The sequence below is a fragment of the Talaromyces atroroseus genome (genome assembly GCF_001907595.1).
Source record: "Talaromyces atroroseus strain IBT 11181 chromosome Unknown scaffold_9, whole genome shotgun sequence".
Lineage (NCBI taxonomy): Eukaryota > Fungi > Ascomycota > Eurotiomycetes > Eurotiales > Trichocomaceae > Talaromyces > Talaromyces atroroseus.
This window is the reverse complement of record NW_017971441.1, coordinates 403,165-421,843: the sequence shown is the minus strand read 5'-3', so window position 1 is coordinate 421,843 and position 18,679 is coordinate 403,165. Positions and strand designations below refer to the sequence as shown.

Here is an 18,679-nt window from a genome sequence, read left to right as displayed (position 1 = left end):
ACGGAAAAATAAAAGGAGATGCTAGATCATGATTCCAATGAAATATATCAATTCGTCCTCAGTCCGGGTATGCTCTAACATACGTGTGTATATAGTTATAGTATTGTAATTATTTAAAAGGGTATCAAGTCAGATCTCGTGCCAACAACGTTTCACCTACACTTTCATCAAACATCGGCCAACCACAGCACATAATTAAAAGAAAATAAAGGAAAGAGAAAAAAAAAAATATAGTAGAAAGAGAGCAAAGATGAAGAAAAAAGAGTTGAACTTAGTAGTAGACCTTTTCTTGATAGATCGGGGGCTGGCCGCGGGTAATGTTCCACTGCAGGTTGCCCTTGTCATCAATCCAAGAGTCCTCATCCGAAATGGGAATGACACGACCAGTGTGCTCAATTTCTTGCTTGCTTACACCAATTTCGTCATGAGGGATCCAGAGCAATGGTACTGTCGAAGTGATCGAAGGATGGTAGTACGCATCACGCTCAACTTCCGGAGAATATGTAGGAGGCTCAATATGATCAGGCACGAGCCGGCGCATCGTCGCGTAGTCAGCATATTTGTCTGGACGGAGAAATTTAACCAAGAAATTGGGTTTCTTGTGTGGAGCAGGCAACGCAGCAGGACTAGGATTGCCCTTTTCGACGCTATCAATGCCGTCATGATAACCATTATCACCGTTCTTCGCCGATGTGCCGCCAACCTCGTCAGAACCTTCCGTAATGGCGGGTCCGAGCTTGTTGCGGCCTTCAGCCAAGAGTGCCTCCTCTTCAGCTTCCAGATTCTTTGGAAGATAGTTAAGCAAAGGATCCAGCGCCGCGTTGAGAGACACATGGTACAAGACAGCGAAGACCAGGAAAATGATCATCAAGACCAATGGTCCAGTGCCAATCGGCTGATCAGCAGCGGCAATTGCAAACAGTCCAATCAGGCAAACAATTCCAATGTAGCAGCCCACAAGCAGGTGCTGAAGAGCACGAGCATAGATCCTTCCTTGAGTGTCGATATTGGCGTTCGATACATAAAGCAACTGGTATCTGAAAGCAAAGTAGAAAAGGTAAAGACCAACTGTGGCGAAGCCCAGGATGAGAGGAGCAATGATTGAGTAGACAATGGCTGCCATATCCGTCAGTCTGTTGTTATTACCATGATAAGTGGGAGGTGGGGGGGATAAAACTTACCAATGAGACCCAGAAGAGACATCGGAGGTAGCACGGTGCCCCAGCTTAGACCGGACAGATTCGCCCACCGCGAGTACATCTTACGGGGAGTTGAATCAAGCAATTTGCCCAGAACTTTGCCAAGAATGAGACCTGTAATTCCGAGCAGTCCACCCGCTGTAAATGTCAAGCCTTGGAGGACGATGTAGGAAACGTAGAAATTTGCGGCCGAGGGTAGATTGGAGGCTAACAAGCTCGCTGCCGATGTAGGATCATCAATGATATCCTCAACGACAGCAGAAGCAGCAGAAGAGATAGTTGTGACTAAGAATACTTGCACAACCTGGAAGCCAAAATAGGCATTTTGAGTCCATAGCTCTACAGCAGCCGCAGTCGGGCAACCACCGAGTTTGGCACACACTGAAAATTGTCAGTTCTAACCATGAGAAGATCGAGTGATGACGAGAGAACAAGGAGATGAATACACGTACAGCGAATTATGATAGGCAGCAGAGCCATAAGAACAGACAGTAGCACAGATGGCAGCAAACCAGTGATGACACCACGGATAAAAGTTGGGACGCTCAAAATGAAATGCAGCCATGGAAGCTTCTGGATAAGGCTGTCGATATTGGAGATGGAACCAACAAAGGCAACCGGAATAGCCCAGAAAATAATCAGAGCACAGATAAACGCAATGGTAGCGAAGTTTCGAATAACGCGCTCCCACCACATAATACGAAGGTTTGACCAGATGACTTGGGTTGGGTCGACGCCAATGTACCGAGGAGCCATGTGGAGGGGAGCGTTGTGAGCGACGGATTGATATGCGTCTTGAGCATCATTCTGATTGTAGAACTCAACAAAGACAGCCGATACCTTTTTGGCGTCACCGGCACGGTGCTTGGCCTGCTCTTCCTCAATCTCTGGGTTGAGACGCTCAATTTCAGAACGGGCCCAATTGATAGTGTCGACCTTCTTTCCGATCAAAAACTTCAAGCGATGAGTTGGGCGGTCCTTGGCTCTCACCCACCGCGCTGCGACAGAACCAGACTCGGAATCAGAAGTAGGGGTTCCCAATTGCTCGTCTTCTGCACTGGCACCCTTTTTCAATGCCTTAAGACGCACGGCATTGGCCAATTTAATCAATTTGGTCTCAGCGGCCTCCAGTTTCATGGCAGCACCGTCTCTGTCACTGACTTTTTGGTCAAGGTCACTAGTATCGGTTGCAAGCCAAACATTCTTCACACGCTCGATACCAAACATGCGACGAAGTTTTTGCTCGTCAAGGTAGTCCTTGGGAACAGACGAGAACATGACAGTTCGTGATGAAAGGCGATTGGCGTAGGCTGGAGAGAAGGCATAAGCTTGGCGCAGATTGATGTAGAAAATACTCTCGCGCGTAACGAGGTAGAAAACGAAGCCAAAGAAGATCCAAGCAACAAATGCGTGAGCAAAGTATCTCGCTTTGTTTTTAACATTTGCCATTGCCAGAATATTAAATTGCTCGCCGGTTCCGCCGCCAGTAGCGTTGATGGGAAACAAGATGGGCCAAGTGATGCAGCAGCCAACGAAGCACATTACTACGAGCAGTTTCATGTAGCGCAACAACAAATATGCGTCCAGAGAGTGGTGCTGCAGGACATAGGTGTCGGGCAATGTATACATGGAGGTGATCCAGTTGAAAAGACCCGTGGGGGAAGCTGGGGTTCGCTCATAGTCGCGTAAAGTTGGCATATAAGTACGAGGCATATAGTTGCGGAGATATCTGCGACGGAGAATGATAAAGGCGAGCACCATGGCACCTGCGACGATCAGGGCCGGGATGAGAGTCGAGAGGAAGCCCGACAAACTCGTCGGAGCGGCATCAGTACTCTGTGATACAAGTGAAGTCAGCGAGAGGTTGTGCAATTACATAGGCAGCCGAAAAATCACTTACAGAGTCCCTTCTGGCGAGAGGGTTTAGGCCTGGCAGGCCATCATTGAGCCACGCCATCCTCGCGAGAGAGGCGGTAGTTAGCAAAGACAGTGGCGGTCGAGAAAGAAAAGGAAAGGAGTAAATGACGTCCAAGACAGGTAAATGTACACTACGTAGGCATATATCGATATATATTGTATGAAGCGGGCGAGGGGCGGTGGTGAAAGAGGGTTAAATAAGAGACGCGAAGCCCGGAGGATGAAAAATGGGAGTGGGTTTGGTTGTGGCTAGCTTTCTTTTTTAGTGAGCTCCAAGCCCGAACCTTAAAGGGAAGGAAGAGAGAGGGGCGATTGGAATTTGGGAAGGAGCACCGTACCGAACAAGAGTCTGGTAGACCCTTTTAAGTTGTTGTTCTCTGTGGTTGAGCAATTTCATTCGACGTCTAGAGTGGATGTTTCTGCTACTACTGCGATTATGCAGTGCCTGATGCAGCGCAAACGGCGTCACCACCTTTTGGTCAACATCATCATCATTGTTTTCTTTCCTAGAAAAAGGGGGGGCCGTGCTTGTGTTGTCGACCGAGCCGAATTCTGGCCGATCTGCAGTGGGTCAGGAATTTCAGGCTGCCCAACCAGCGCGCCGCAATCACCCACTTAGCTCCGCGCCAAGATATGCGGGTCTGGTTGTGGCGGCTGCTGATTGGCCAATCTCACCGCAAATCCGGCTATTTGTGAGCTATCGCCCAAGCGCCGACTGTGATTAGCTGAGCGCAGCTGATCAGCTAGATCTTGATATCATATGAAGGATTTATTAGATTTGGTGGGAGGCGACCCAGCCCCGTCCTGTGGCTGACGCCAATAGGAGCAGCTGGAAGGTTGCAGCCACATCTCTCAAAGAGTCAAGACTCAAGCGACAAAAAGCAACATGAAAATTACGTGTTCCCTGGCCCTTGCAAGGCTTGCCTCGGCCACGCCGACGACTTACCAGCCACTGTCTACGGAGCATATAATTCTACGGTGAGACGCAAACGGGATCTCGGTGGCGTAGGCATTTTTTTTTTACCTAATTTCTTCCGCAGAGTAGAGACTTCGTGCTTTTTTTTTTCCCCTAGTTCATGGCCTAACTGCTCTAGGCACGTGTACACGACTACACGCATAAGCATCGAGATCGCTTCACTAGCATTAAGTTTGGCCCTCGCGAACCGTTGGAATACCAGCCGATCCTTATTAGCAAGTTGCCACTGCAGGTGTTGGGTTGTGATAAATTCTGGTACAGACTACTAGGTTGCACATGTTATTCAATATTTTAATATCTATCCAGATTTGCAAGACCGAGATTATCCATGACTCGGCCGAGTTAGTCCTGTTATTTCCCCATTGAGCATAAAGCAAGTCTGCATAGCGCCTGAACGAAGCAAAGAGAGCTAATGCACAATACACAAAGTATGTATTCCGTAGGGAGGACCAACAATCAATTGTTGCACGCCGTGGTTGTTGAGGACCGTCACACAAATAATTCAAGAATTCTTTCAAGCTTTCTCAAGATCTCCGCTTGATTCTGTCACACATTCATGGTGATGGCCACGAGTGAGAAATGGGCAAATGCCAACTCAGTCGCTCGTCCGTCGGAACAAGTGGAAGCATCTAATATGGATGACCGTTATCCAGCTACATATCAATGAGCGTTCAATGGTCCTAGTTTCTTCCCAAAACACGTAGTGTTACCGCTTGGTGCAGCGAGCACACTGTTTTGCCGAGAAATACACCAATAGCATGTATATTCCAGTTCCTTCGAATTTGAGGACAAACAAGGGGGAAAGGCTCGTGGCGAATAAACCGAGGTAGCAAAGCCCTGTTCTGTAGACACAGGTAAAGCACATCCAGTCAACGACTGGTATCTGAAGCTTTAACCAATATCCATAAATCTTCCTCAGCAAACCTCAGAATGCACAATTGCACGGACATCTCTCTCAAAAGCTTCCACAGTCGTAACTGAGGGATTCAGCATTAGATAATCCAAAAGCAATTCATTGAAGCGAAATTGCAATTCAAACGGAAGTCTCTTGTGAATGTCGAGTATTTCATTTGCTCGCCAAGCTCTCTCCGGGTCTCTCAAATCTGCGCTAAATGTTTCTTCCAGAAGCAAGTACAAGAAGGACTCGCATGCTGGGTTGCGGTCTAAGCCGTAGTCCTGGATGAGTTGTTGTAGATACTCTAGAAAACGAATTACTTTTCGTTTTTCTCCACAAAAGTCGTACAGGGAGAGCATGACGTAGATGAGTCCAGCCGTGCGAGCCCACTCAGTTGTTGGTACATTCTTATTGACCACGAAGAAACGGCGATCAATAGGTACCTGGCTAGGTCGAGGACCGCTTGATAAAAGTTGGAATAGAGGACTATCATATTGAAACACCGCCGAGCGCTGTGGAACCTCCCTCAGATAGTGGCTGGTAGCATCCTTTTCCATTGATTGACGCGCTACATGAAGGAAATCGACCAATTTACTCGCTTCATCCAGGCTGACACCCGAAGTCGGAGGCTCCATGATAGCAAGGAAATAAAGAAGAACTGGTCGACCAACCGCATCGATGGGTCGTGATTTCCGGTGAACTTGTAAATCTTTGGCTTGTCGAGCATATTCTCGCGCCTTGTCCTTGTCGCCAAATCTTTCTTCTTGAAGCGCCAAACCAACCAACGCCAGGGAAATGGTATCATCATCCAGGGCAATACCCCCCCGGTCTGTCTTGTTGATTATCGCTTGTCGAACTCGAGACTCATAGTGGCGAAACACGGAGTCGTCCGAGCTGTGGCTTAGATGGAGTGCCCAGCGAGAACAGTAGCCTAGAATTACTGCCTCAAAGGTAATGCGGTGACGTACTGCCGCTTGAAGTATTTTTGCTTTCAAGTGTTCGTTCTGTCCGGACCAGTAAGTCAGGCGCGAAGTCCACATATCAATCAATTGGTCTTCTGCCCACGGCACGCTGGCATCATATGCCAGTGTTGCAAGGTAGTCTGTCTTAAGATCGGGAGTTTGATCAATCCCAGAACTGCGATGGTCTGGCTCGAGATATGTGTGTGATGGCGGGGGTGTTGTCTGCGAAAAAAAAAAACCACACACATCAGTCTTGCACTTGGATCCTATTCGCATATCCTTACCGTTGAGACTGCCTTGCGAATGGGCCTTGGATTAGGGCCGATTCCATTGCCGCCAGATTTTATCATCCAAGGGAATACTCGAGGCTCACGGCAAGACTGCCGATCTGTTTGAGTTGCCAGCATATTTTGTTTTCTCTTTGTCTGAATATGATGGCGCATCACATGGGCACGTTTCTCTCGGGTTGAGGAGGCAGGATCCACGAAGAAGAAAGATTGGTTTTGTCCATTTGGACTCGATACGTTCTGAGAAATGGAAGCCGCTGGACGTTTTCTCGATCTGACTGCGTTAAATGCCATCGCTCCATCGCTCAGCCCGTCTATATCATGCAGAAACTCGGTTAGCAATGGATAATCGTGTTGTAATGCCTGTTTGCATTCTTACCTTGAGATGACATGGTAGCCAATGTGATTGCCCTCAGCGCCCTCTACTTCCTTTCTTTACCTTGCAAGATATTGCCCACTGGCTGCCAGGGAATGGTAAGAATGATCAATGGGAAGACTTCTTGGTGAGCTGCAACGAAAGCCAAGTAAGGTTGCTGGCTTGCGAATTGCACTCGGTCTTCAACAAAAAGTATCCTTGTTGCCGAGGGTTGATATGTCCAGCACAAGCAAGCACATTCAAGGCAAGTCTGCTAGGTGTCACAAGTCAGGGCCCAGTCGTCGTGCGCATGATCTGATGTTCCAGCGCCCAACCTGGTATTAGTAGAATCAACTGTGAGGAACCGGCTTGATGAAGCCAAGCACAGGGTGGTGGCGGAGCCATAGTTCAGGATCGAGGTCAGCCATCGAATGGGGCTTGTAGTGGAGTTCACACGAGGTCCCGACTAGGCAGTTGGTTTCCCGGGATAACTGACTGCACTGCGTGGAAGAAGTCATGGCAAGTCGTCCATACTCTCTCGGTGTTGGTTTCCCATTGGCATCGGCATTGGGGCTTATGGTGCAGGTGCGGAGGCACGAAACGCCGAGCACAGACTAACCTAACTCGGGCCCCATCCGTGATATGGGCCTTTGGGTCGTGATGCTGTACAACAAATACGAAGTAAATTACCATTTACCACAACGATACTCCGGGGTAACGGCAGTTTGTCCATCTAGGATATTGCCTGCTTTCGTACACACGGATGCCTCTATCTCACAGCCAGTTTCCCCTTCCAGTTAGTGGTTTAGCTTTGCATCTGATAATTCGGAGTTCAGTCGAAAGCCTTGAATAGGAAGCCGGTTAAGCCTGACGTGATCTTATCAAACTTCTGGTAATGTTATTTAATATTTTATACCGCCCCGTTCTGTTTTACCAGACCGTCAGGGAGCGAATCTTTTTCATGACGACGAGTAATTTTGCGCGTAATTTTCTTCCTCGCCATGACAGACAAACAGCGCAAACATCTTGAGAAAACCACTTTACGCGTGCCGGAGCGGAACAACCCAAAGTACGGCACGCGTCGCGTGTTGATCGCGTTCCGCGGCTAAATTTACTGAAAACGAAAATGTTCAGAGATTGCCCGTCGTCAAATCCCGGGCATAAACCTCAACAACACCATTTGCTTTTCTGCAAACTTCTTACATAGACACGTGAGGCCCTGTCTTCGAGCGCTAGTAAGTGCCATAACCGCCGTTCTGGTGTGGCGCCCAACCCCTCAACATGTCCTCCCTTTTCGAAGCCGTCCTGCAATCCGAGGCCGGATCAACAGCTGGCCGCGCTGCACAATGGCCTCAATCAGACCAGCCATCCAGTTCCCGTCCGCATTTGCCCTCAGAGAGCAACGGGCCTATGAGTGACATGCAGGCACTCCCAGATGATGAAGTTGTTGGGGCATCGAATGGCGCCGTCAACCGTCTACGGAATCCATACGCAAGCGCTCCACCCCCAGTGCGCGATCTTGCCGGTGAGAAAGTGCAGCAATCATTTGAAGAGTTTTTGGAGAATTATGTAGACAGTCCTCCCTCGAATACAAACTCAACGGCTCCATCCTCGTCGGCACAACACTACAGCGACAAGTACTACATTTCACAAATTCATGGCATGAAGTCGTTTGAACTTTCTACCCTCTACGTTGATTACACTCACCTGACGACCGTCGATAATCGGATTCTAGTCGAGGCTATTGCGAACCAGTATTACCGCTTCCAACCTTTTCTCATTCGTGCTCTGCACAATCTCATAGCCAAACATGAGCCGGGATACTTCGTCTCTCACCGCCAGCCAACCAGCAACTCCTCTCAGCAAAATGCGTCAATCGTGGCTGTGAATTCCAATGCTAGCGACATTTCGAGCGAGGAAAAGGCCATGAAGGAGAAGACACGACACCAGCAGACGGATCGAGTGTTCTCTTTGGCATTCTACAACCTGCCATTAGTGTCTCGACTACGGCAACTACGAACGTCACATATAGGAAAGCTGCTGTCGATATCCGGAACAGTGACGCGGACATCAGAAATCCGACCCGAGCTCTCGTTAGGAACTTTCATCTGCGAAGGATGCCGCACTCCTTGTACCAATATTGAACAGACCTTTAAATACACCGAACCCTCGCAATGTCCAAATCCGACGTGCGGTAACCGAGTTGGCTGGCGCCTTGATATTGGAAAGAGCACGTTTGTTGATTGGCAGAAGATAAAGCTCCAGGAATCTTCCCATGAGATTCCTACGGGGAGTATGCCACGCACAATGGATATCATCGTGAGAGGAGAAATGGTTGACCGAGCAAAAGCTGGAGAAAAATGCATATTCACGGGTACATTGATTGTCGTCCCCGACGTCAGTCAGCTGGGCTTGCCAGGTGTGCGTCCCGAGGCAAACCGTGATACCGGCGCTTTCCGTGGAGGAGACGTTGGAGGAGGAGGCGTCTCTGGCCTGAAGTCTTTAGGTGTAAGGGATCTCACATACCGCCTTGCTTTCCTTGCTTGTATGATCACCCCAGACTTGACAACACCTGGTCAGCGGACGAACCAGCAACTCAGCGGTCAATCCCAAAATATTCTGGCATCACTAAATCAAAATGATCAACCCCCGGAGGAAGAGGAGCATGCGCAAGAGGCTCTCCTGCAGACGTTTACCCCTGCAGAAGTCCAGGAACTAAAACAGCTCGTCGAGAGTGAGCACGTCTATCAACGATTAGTCAACTCGATAGCCCCCATGATTTACGGTCACCAGTCAATCAAGAAAGGCCTCCTGCTACAGTTAATTGGCGGTGTGAGTAAGAGTACAGAACAAGAAGGCATGCAGCTCAGAGGAGATATCAACATTTGCATCGTCGGCGATCCTTCAACAAGTAAGAGCCAGTTTTTAAAGTAGGTTTTCTGTTTCTCAGTAACTCAGAAAATTCGCGCTAACGTTCTTGGTCAGATACATCTGTTCGCTGCATCCACGAGCGGTCTATACCAGTGGTAAAGCTTCCTCTGCGGCAGGTTTGACGGCTTCAGTTGTCAAAGATCCGGAGACTGGCGAGTTTACAATTGAGGCAGGAGCTCTAATGTTGGCTGTAAGTTTTGTAACAACCGGTTTGTCTCTTTTTTTTTTTGGTTTTGCTCTACTAATTAATTACTTAGAATGGAGGAGGAATATGCGCCATTGATGAGTTCGACAAGATGGACGTTGCAGACCAGGTTGCTATTCACGAAGCTATGGAACAACAAACCATATCAATCGCCAAAGCGGGAATACACACAACTTTGAATGCACGAGCTTCAATTCTTGCTGCCGCCAATCCTATCGGTGGTCGATACAATCCAAAAAATACACTCCGCCAAAACCTCAACTTGAGTGCACCCATCATGAGCAGATTCGACCTGTTCTTTGTTGTCAGAGATGAACCTAATGAGCAAGTTGACCGAAATCTAGCTTCTCATATCGTCAATGTTCATATGAACCGAGACGAAGCTGTGGAACCTGAGATCAGCACGGAGCTTCTTCAGCGCTACATTAGACTTGCCCGAACGTTCAAGCCTGTGTTTACGGAGGAGGCTAAAGTTGTTCTAGTCGAAAAGTATAAGGAATTGAGGGCGAACGATGCCCAGGGAGGTATTGGCAGATCGTCTTATCGTATTACTGTCCGCCAGTTGGAGTCTTTGATCCGTCTATCAGAAGCAGTGGCTAGGGCCAACTGTGTTGAAGAAATTCTTCCAAGATTTGTTCGCGAAGCATACAATCTCCTTCGGCAAAGCATTGTCACTGTCGAGAAAGACGACATCGAAGTTGAAGACGACGAGGATGAGCAACCTGCACAACATGGTGATGGAGAGGACGAAGTGATGAACGAGGCTCGCGACCGCGATGGTGACAGCCCCATGGGAGGTGACGACGATGAGCCGGTTCCAGAATCACAACCAGCGGCCCCTTCGCAAAAGACAAAGATTACATACGCCAAATACATGCAAATTCTCAACCTACTCGTCCGACGTGTCAACGCTGACGAATCTGCTTCCGGTAATGGTGTCGAGCAGAATGAATTGTTGACCTGGTACTTGGAGCAAATTGAGTCGGAAATCAACAACAACGAGGAGTTGGAGCAGGAACGCAACTTGGCGAAGAAAGTACTGAAACGCATGGTTAAGGTATGTCTTTTTTTCCCCCTACGTATACTGATCATAAAGCTGACTAACTCTTGCGCTTCTCTCAGGATAATATCCTCATGCCTATTCGTGGTCAGGGCCTCATGGATGAGACACAGGATGACGAGCACACCCAACCACCGCAGCAGCTTGTATACGTAATGCATCCTAATTGCGCGATCGAGGATGTGGAATAAAAGAGTAATTGGCATTATGTTGGAAAATGGTGTTTATTCAGTGTTTTAGAGACGGGGCGGTATGATTTCCTGAATAGGTAGTTAGGGCATTGTTTTTTTCCCTCGTTTGGGTTGGAATTGCGGGCTTGGAGCATTGTATTGCATGGTTTGCTGTTCTTTTTTTTTTTGATTATGAGAATATGCATTTACGATTCCCATGTGTGTTCAATTTCGAATTTGCATCTATTTGTATAATCCGTATAACTGCATACATAGGTATTACCTAGCTAATAAAAAGTCCGGTCCGTTGACAACCCTGCATACATACATACATACATACATACATACAGACAGACAGACAAGGCATACATAGTTACATGCGCAACTTACAAAGCTCCTAACCAAACAATACCAAGGTATGGGACTACTAGTGTTTGAGATCGGAGACTCGACGTATATCCGCAGATGCTAGTTACTGGTTCGTTCCAGTGAGGCGCCAAGGGTCCACGCCACGGCGAGTTTGCCCAAGTTAAGTCTAGCCAAAGTCTTACGATCAATTCTTTTATTGAGGGATCCATAGTCCACATGGCAGACGGAGCTCGGTAATTTACTTCGGTACTGAGGAAGTCAGGATGCATGCATCCGTCGATGCGAGCAGGTACTTTACTTTGACTTTTACTTTATGTACGTAGGTACATCATGTATGTATGCAGTATGTACCCCGACTCTCAGCTATGCCTAGGTAGGCATCTGACCTACTACGTAACTAGATAGATATATATAACCGCTAGATACATGTATACATACGTACATATATATTCTCTTCCATTTCCCACGTATGTTGGTCCCTTTTTTAAACGATGAACTACGTGCTCTGTACTTGGCACCGAAAAGGGAAAAAAAAAAAAAAAGCCATTACTGAAAATAAATACGAGTGATCAGAACAATGAAAAGAAAAAAAGAAACACTCCGACCACGACCAACGGAGTTGGTTACCCAACTAGGTAACTCCTTTCGACCAGATTGAAAGATTGAAATCTTACTCAGGGAGGGAGTCAAGCCAATGCCAACGCAAGGCAGTGAGTACATTTTACTTATGAATTTAATACTACCAAGAGTAGAGTAAATCAAGTGGCACCCGACCCATTACGTATGTTTTGTTGGTCTACGTAAGACTTCCTTACTCGCGGAAAACTCTCTTTTTTCGCTCCGTTAAAACCTAGTGTCAGGGACAAGAAGGGGGGAAAAAAAAGAAGGAACAGAGTGTTTACAAGTACATAATAAATAAGAAAGGAATGTGATTCCATTGAAGAAAATAAAAAAATGCTTGGTACATATAACGTACTCTGTAGAAATTTTTTTCACACAAAAAATTGAGATTCTCTACCAGCTTCCTTATGTGGTAAATAGCCTAAAACGCTCTAGTCTCCGCCTATAGTTGAGGTGTTCTTATGGTGATGGACTTGACTGGTAATTGGGACGGCCACGGCTACGTACGATACGAAACTGTATTTGCTGGTACGGGCCTGGTAATGGGTATGTTTTGGATTGCAAATACAGCGGTTGTTGCTTGGAACGGTTAGTGCGGGTTGTATTTGCAGTACCGCCGTTCGCCCAACTTGAATAGTGCTAGTGTGTCATTCGTCGCATTTCAAGGTTATCATCGTACATACACAACACCAGAGAAAAACATGTAGAATGATAGAGTACAGAGTATGAAAAGGGAAAAAAGCCCCGGAGAATGACAGTCAGATACGCATCATCATCATATGCTAGCAATCATCGGCACAGACCCTCGACTGACAACATGGCAATCAAAACATTCTCTCCCAAAGCAAATCAGATTTGGTTCTCGATCTGGATCTCACTGAGCACCGCGCGACTTTCATGCTGATGCACCTCTTCAACAACATAGTAATATTCGTCATACTCGCTGATAAACTCATCTGGAGCCATGTCATACTCGGGAGGTTGGTTCTCCTTCTCGTCGCCAGGCTGGGTTGGGGTCCAGCTTGTCATTGACAAACCGTAATTGGCCAAGGCACCGTCACTGTCCTCGACGATTCTATCTTCCCAGATGATGAAATTTTGTCGCTCTCTATCGCGACGCTGTATACGTGACAGTCTGGCTCCTCCAGCGGGAAAGTCCTCCAAGGTATCAGTATCAATCGACATCCTCGAGAAACTGCCAAGGGCTGGCACATCCGCCACAGGTTCTTCTTGTGTGTTGTCCCTGGACAGAGAGTTTGAAGTGGTGGAGATAGCTACCCTGGGCTTTTTGTGGGTAGGACGAGCAACGACAATACCATCTTCGTCTTCGTCTTCTGAGTCAGGAGTTGGAAGACGCTTACGTTTCAGACTGTTGTTTTGTTGTTCTGCGGACTCTCTCTCTTCTCTCATCTTGTCGGCCTGGTTGGGGGAAGCAAACGCATCAGCAAATATGACAATATGAGGGCGAACACACAACTCACCCATATCTCGATATCGCTACAGAGCTCCCAGTCGACTTTATCGACAGTCGTATTTGGTGGGAGTGGCGGAAGACCGAGGACCTGTTTGCCGTCGAGTCAGTAGGCTTGACTTTTATATAAGTCGAACTTACATAGAGGAGGCGTGGTTTGAATGACAAAAAGGGCTTACCCTGCGGATTTCTTGGGTGAGCATTTGGGCGTTGATCTTGTGATGGTTCGAAACTAGGGAGGACATGGCTAAGTACGCCAGGTCTGATGGATGGTTGAAAGAAGTGAATGAGAGGAATTGGAGGGTGTCAGGTATAAATAGGCCAAAATCTGCATCGTGAAGGGACCCCAACAGACTCACTCTAGCAGAGGCCTGGCAAATCACAATGACTCAGGCAGCGTCGCACCCAGAGAAGACAAAGAAAGCAGAATGTTCAAGAGAAAAGCCCAATAGTGAAGATACAGATCAGGAAATAGGGCGCACAACACGAAATGAGGTTGTGTTGAGTAGGTATTGTTGTCAGTTGGGAAGGTGCTCTCTCCTTGTCTTCCAGAACATGTGACCTCTGCCATCGTATCTGCTCTAAACCCTTCAGCTTTATAAGACTAATTTTGAAGCACTCAGGTATATGAATATGATATATATCAGATATCTAGGTATGGTGAGCAGGAAAATCTGTTATACACACACACAGATAGACAAGACAAATACTTGCAAAGTATCATGCAGCTGCACAATATCCTGTGCTGATCATTCGATGCAAAGTACTCAACATTTAATAAGCCCTTTCTTAGAAGTTCATTTCTCATTCACACAACTAATGGGATGTTGACTTCTACCTAGGTGGTTTCAATTAGGGCTCAGCATTACCTAGATAGGTAATTAATTAAAGTGCTGCTGACAAAGCTGCTCCTAACAATGGATCACTTGGGCCCATGGGTAATAAACCCATGTTAAGTAATGGGCTGTTCAGTCTCTTTTGAGCATAGTGCAGTTCTAGAAGAGGTCATATTTAATGCTTTCATCGGAGATTCCCAGACCTCCATATTTGGTTGTATTGCTATTGTGTAGAAGGGGACATAGTTACTGAAGCCAGGCGCATTCCCAGAACTTCATATCAATCCATATTGTTAAGTAGGCTTACTATGTATACATAACAAGCAAGCACCTCCTATGACTATTAGCCAAATCAGCAAAGAGCCTGAGAAGCGTAGCCAAAGCATTGTCATATGATTACATCTTCAGAGGATCAAGGAACAGTGCAGCCAAAAACCAGCAGTTACCCAATCCAGAAAGTCTAGCCAGTCAGTCAGTCCACCTGGGTAGCCGGGAATGTGCGTCCAAAGCATATGCATAGCTCATGATCATTGGTCCAACAGTTAAAGAACATTCGCTAGGAAAGCCGGAAAATAGATTATTGGATAGGAACAAACAAAGAATTTCTTTTTCTGTTTGTTGGGCTCGGTTGCATGGCATAGCATTACAGGGCATCCTTGCCCCCGACCGGCTGCTGTGGATTCTTTGACGAAATTGAAATGAAATTTATGTCATGGAATATTAACCCTGGTTCTCTTGAAGACAAAGGAATTGGATATTAATACTACAATGATATGCATATTCTTTGTCTCGGATGTGCTCGGCGCAAACAGCTAGCTACAAGGTAGATAGAATCCATGCCATATTTAGTTCCTACTCTTGTTAATCTATAAAGTAACTAACTACTTAACTACCCCGTACATTCCTACAGATACGAAGAAGAACTGGCAGCAGTCAGTCAAATGACTTGCGTCAGCTTCGGCATAGGGCTGCCACGTCACTACCTACTATATACTTCACGGGGTAGTAGTGTCATGTACGGAGTGCATGTCCTTATCCACACTTAAGCGAGTCATCCAGGGCTCGATCGCCTGTGCATGAATTATTGAGGATGTGCTTACAACTCGTTACACACCATATTGCTCTTCTTCTTGGAAAAAAAAAAAAAATACAATACGCGCTGATACACTACGACCGACACTACGTCGTCTGACGCATATCAAATTCTACTTGGGACTAACATTGATTCTCGTTTTTGCGTGTCCTGCATATAATGTTTGATATGCCGTGTACCTGTCTCGACTCCACGACTCACTCCAGATTTTAGTAGAAATGACAGCGCATGATAAACATGATAAGTAAAAACAGGCTAGATGTAGATGCGAGATGTAGAAGAAAAACAATTCCTGTAACGCCCTGATGTATGTTGTTATGCTTGCTCGCAGTAATATAAGAGAGAAAAAAAAAAAAAAAAAGAAAAATGATGCCGCTCAATCAAATCCGAATCTCAACGCAATGAATGGCTCCTGATGCAAACAGTAATTCTCAGTCATGATCTGAATATGAGTCATTAGTCAATAGTCCATAGGAAGTGATAGGGTAGGATGAAGACTATCCGCGAAACCGATTAGAGCGGAATGCTGCAATGTCAATAGATATGGAAGAGGCCGACGCTGCGTCGTCGACTTCAATAGCTGCAATGCCGGGCTCAAACGCCTTGTCGTCGTTGAACAAATCGCTCACTTGGAGAGAGGACGCGGCAATGTGCTCCTTCAACGATAGGCTTCCGTCTGTCCGTTGTCTCTCTTCTCTCTCTGCGCGCAACCGTGAGGCTTCGTTGCCCGCCATTTCCAGCACAGTGCTGAACTTGGCAATGATCTCCTCGAGTTCCTCGCGGCAGTCTCCGCATCGCAGGAATTGATGGGCGGCAAATTCAGACAGGCTTTGTGCGATTTCCAGCTGTTTCTCGGCAAATTCGAAGGTTGCCGTCTCCTTCTGATCCGTCTCGACAGGGCGTGTTCGCCGGTAGCTTTCCACCATGGGGTGGGGTGAGTCCCGTGACTGGCTGGTGGTGAACATGTCGAGCGAGAGGCTGGCAATGCGCGTCGTCTGCGACATTTTGCCCTTGCGAAGGCTGTTGCGCGCAGCCCCGATGTCCCGCACGGTCTGCTCTAGCTGAGCCTGGGTATGGCTGTCATAGTAGATGACCAATGGGCGGATAGGGCGGACCTCGTCGCCGGACTGTTTCGAGGGCGCGGGCTTGGTGTGCACCGAACTGCTACTACTGTTTTCCCGCCGGCGTGGTGATTGTTGTGGTTGGGAGCGCGCGAGTCGGTGGAATTCCTCGGAGAACTCGGCGTGCTTCCTCGACGTGTGAGCAGCGAGCTCGGTGACTCGCGAGATCCAGCAGGGCACGTTGTCTATGAGAAAGGTGAAGCATTGCAGGGCATCGACGGGGTGGCCGGCCATAGTTCCCCCATCCAAAGCAACGTGTATCTATCTGCCTCTCTCTCGCTCTCGCTCTCTGCCTCTTCCAAAGTTTGCTGGTCTCTACGGCGGTTTGTTCGGTTCGGCGGCGAGGAGGCCCAAGACACCACGACTTCAAGTGCCGGACGGACGGCGGAGGATATATATGCATACACACAGCACCTAGGCATGCATTGCAGATGAGCAAGGACGATTGGAAACACACCCACGGGCGACGGGGATTGGGCGGCAATATTATTTGACTGACAAAGGGAGGCGATCTAGCGCAACGCAGATGGGGCCGAGGGGCGAGTCTGACTGTGACAGGCGACGGACGGATTAATATTAATATGGACATTAACTAACTAACGGCCATTTCTCTTATTACTTAGTAGGCTCGTAATGTTCTAATGTCCTTCCTGATTCAGTTAACTACTGCATGCTATTACTCCTGGCTTTTCTATGCGTCTCATCCCGGTTGTGGGAAATGTCGATCTGTCATTATTCCCGGCCATGTAGCGGTGAGCGAATGCCGCCCAGCCAGGCGTGCATGAGACCAACTAAATCACAACCATGGACCGGTACAATGCAAATAATCCATCAATTCATGCTGTTCTTCTAGGCCCCCTACGTAGCAGAATATAACTCATCCACTCGCGAGTATGATGTTGTCAATCAACCGCACCGCAGTCTTGTCATCCCCGACCCCCAGCGTCTCGCCCGGTTGAGTGTCGTCAATCGGCAGCATCTTGACCGCGCCGCTGAGAATAGCTCCTCGGCTGCGGTCTACAGAGTCAACCTCCTCTAATGTGTCCGGATCTGCAAGGGAAATGTAGTCTACTTCGAACAGTGCTTGCTGCGACCGCTCGAGGCCGCGTTGCTCCTCCAGTTTGCTCGCCGCAACCCGGCGGGCCGCGCCCAGAATATCTTCTCTCTTGCATTCGCCCTTCTTGAACGCTGCTTCCGCCGCCCGTAGAGCTTGTGAAAGTACGAGTCCGACTGATCGCCTGCGGCTACCGAGATACACGTTGCGCGAGCTCATCGCCAACCCATCCGGTTCGCGAATGGTGGGCTCAATGCGCACCTCCGTGTCGATGTGAAAGTCCTTGACCATTCGCTTGATAACCACACATTGTTGAACGTCCTTTTGGCCGAAGTAGACTCGGTCCGGCTTGACAATGTTGAACAATTTCGTGCAGATCGTCGCAACGCCCCGGAAGAAAACAGGCCGCGATGCCCCCTCTAGCTTGGTAGCAAGTGGTGTGACGGTGACAAAAGACCCAGACCCATCAATCTCCGACGTCGGTGGCAGAGTCGGGTACATCACTTTTCCCGTGGGTGCAAATATGGCCGTGATGCGACCTCTTGAAGAAGAAGAAGAAGAAGAAGAGGAAGCCTCGCTTTTCAGTTCCTCATTGAGCTTCTCTAGTTTCGCCATGTCCGCGTCCCATGTGCGCGGATAACTGGCGAGGTCCTCATTCACGCCGAATTGTGTTGGATTGACATAGATGCTCACAAACACATCTGAATTCTCAGCCGCCGCTTGTCGGATAAGAGACAAATGCCCGTTGTGCAGAGCCCCCATGGTAGGGACTAGGCCGACAGTGCGCATCGACATCTGAAGCCGGCGCCGCATGTCGCGCAGTGAGGGGACATCTCGAAATACCTCGAAGGACGAGGACGTGTACAGCCGTTTTGCCATGGCATTGGCAGTTTCTAGAAGTGTCAGCACGCCCGATCTCAAGAAGCAGAGGACAACTTGCAGGTTCTGTATTCACTTCTCAATACTTGCTTCTGGCCAAACATGTTTGCTGTAGGCAGAAAATAAAACTCGTAGAAACCCACTCGGACTGCTCCCAACCTATGCCGAGAGAGAATTGGGCGCACTTCAAGTAATTTAACAGGGAAAGAGAACGTGCCCCTCCGGCATCATGCCATGACCGTATTTGCAGTATGCGACTCAGTCAACCGAGTTGTTCT

At 48.0% G+C, this 18,679-nt stretch overlaps 6 protein-coding genes across 6 annotated transcripts, besides 1 other annotated feature; 1 reads left to right on the top strand and 5 right to left on the bottom strand.

Moving 5' to 3' along the window:
- Positions 1–271: 271 nt before the first annotated feature.
- UA08_06535 (hypothetical protein) lies at positions 272–3,156 on the bottom strand (the record flags this gene model as incomplete). The annotated part of the gene is made up of 4 exons (XM_020268823.1): positions 272–1,116; positions 1,182–1,580; positions 1,652–3,035; positions 3,100–3,156. 4 exons carry the CDS (start codon positions 3,154–3,156, stop codon positions 272–274), a joined length of 2,685 nt encoding a protein of 894 aa, XP_020117986.1.
- Positions 3,157–5,007: 1,851 nt separating this feature from the next.
- On the bottom strand, positions 5,008–6,628 carry UA08_06534 (hypothetical protein; the record flags this gene model as incomplete). Its single annotated transcript, XM_020268822.1, has 3 exons — positions 5,008–6,171; positions 6,234–6,550; positions 6,616–6,628. The coding sequence occupies 3 exons, from the start codon at positions 6,626–6,628 to the stop codon at positions 5,008–5,010; spliced, it is 1,494 nt and encodes a 497-aa protein (XP_020118330.1).
- Positions 6,629–7,872: 1,244 nt separating this feature from the next.
- UA08_06533 (DNA replication licensing factor mcm6) lies at positions 7,873–10,978 on the top strand (the record flags this gene model as incomplete). The annotated part of the gene is made up of 4 exons (XM_020268821.1): positions 7,873–9,521; positions 9,577–9,712; positions 9,780–10,784; positions 10,850–10,978. 4 exons carry the CDS (start codon positions 7,873–7,875, stop codon positions 10,976–10,978), a joined length of 2,919 nt encoding a protein of 972 aa, XP_020118329.1.
- A 296-nt stretch (positions 10,979–11,274) lies between these two features.
- Positions 11,275–11,338: a repeat region (Identified by RepeatMasker using a combination of RepBase library and repeat library created with RepeatScout).
- Positions 11,339–12,796: 1,458 nt separating this feature from the next.
- UA08_06532 (hypothetical protein) lies at positions 12,797–13,663 on the bottom strand (the record flags this gene model as incomplete). Its single annotated transcript, XM_020268819.1, has 3 exons — positions 12,797–13,366; positions 13,429–13,509; positions 13,598–13,663. The coding sequence occupies 3 exons, from the start codon at positions 13,661–13,663 to the stop codon at positions 12,797–12,799; spliced, it is 717 nt and encodes a 238-aa protein (XP_020118343.1).
- Positions 13,664–15,844: 2,181 nt separating this feature from the next.
- UA08_06531 (hypothetical protein) lies at positions 15,845–16,702 on the bottom strand (the record flags this gene model as incomplete). The annotated part of the gene is made up of 1 exon (XM_020268818.1): positions 15,845–16,702. The coding sequence occupies one exon, from the start codon at positions 16,700–16,702 to the stop codon at positions 15,845–15,847; it is 858 nt and encodes a 285-aa protein (XP_020118342.1).
- A 643-nt stretch (positions 16,703–17,345) lies between these two features.
- UA08_06530 (hypothetical protein) lies at positions 17,346–18,401 on the bottom strand (the record flags this gene model as incomplete). The annotated part of the gene is made up of 1 exon (XM_020268817.1): positions 17,346–18,401. The coding sequence occupies one exon, from the start codon at positions 18,399–18,401 to the stop codon at positions 17,346–17,348; it is 1,056 nt and encodes a 351-aa protein (XP_020118339.1).
- Positions 18,402–18,679: the final 278 nt, after the last annotated feature.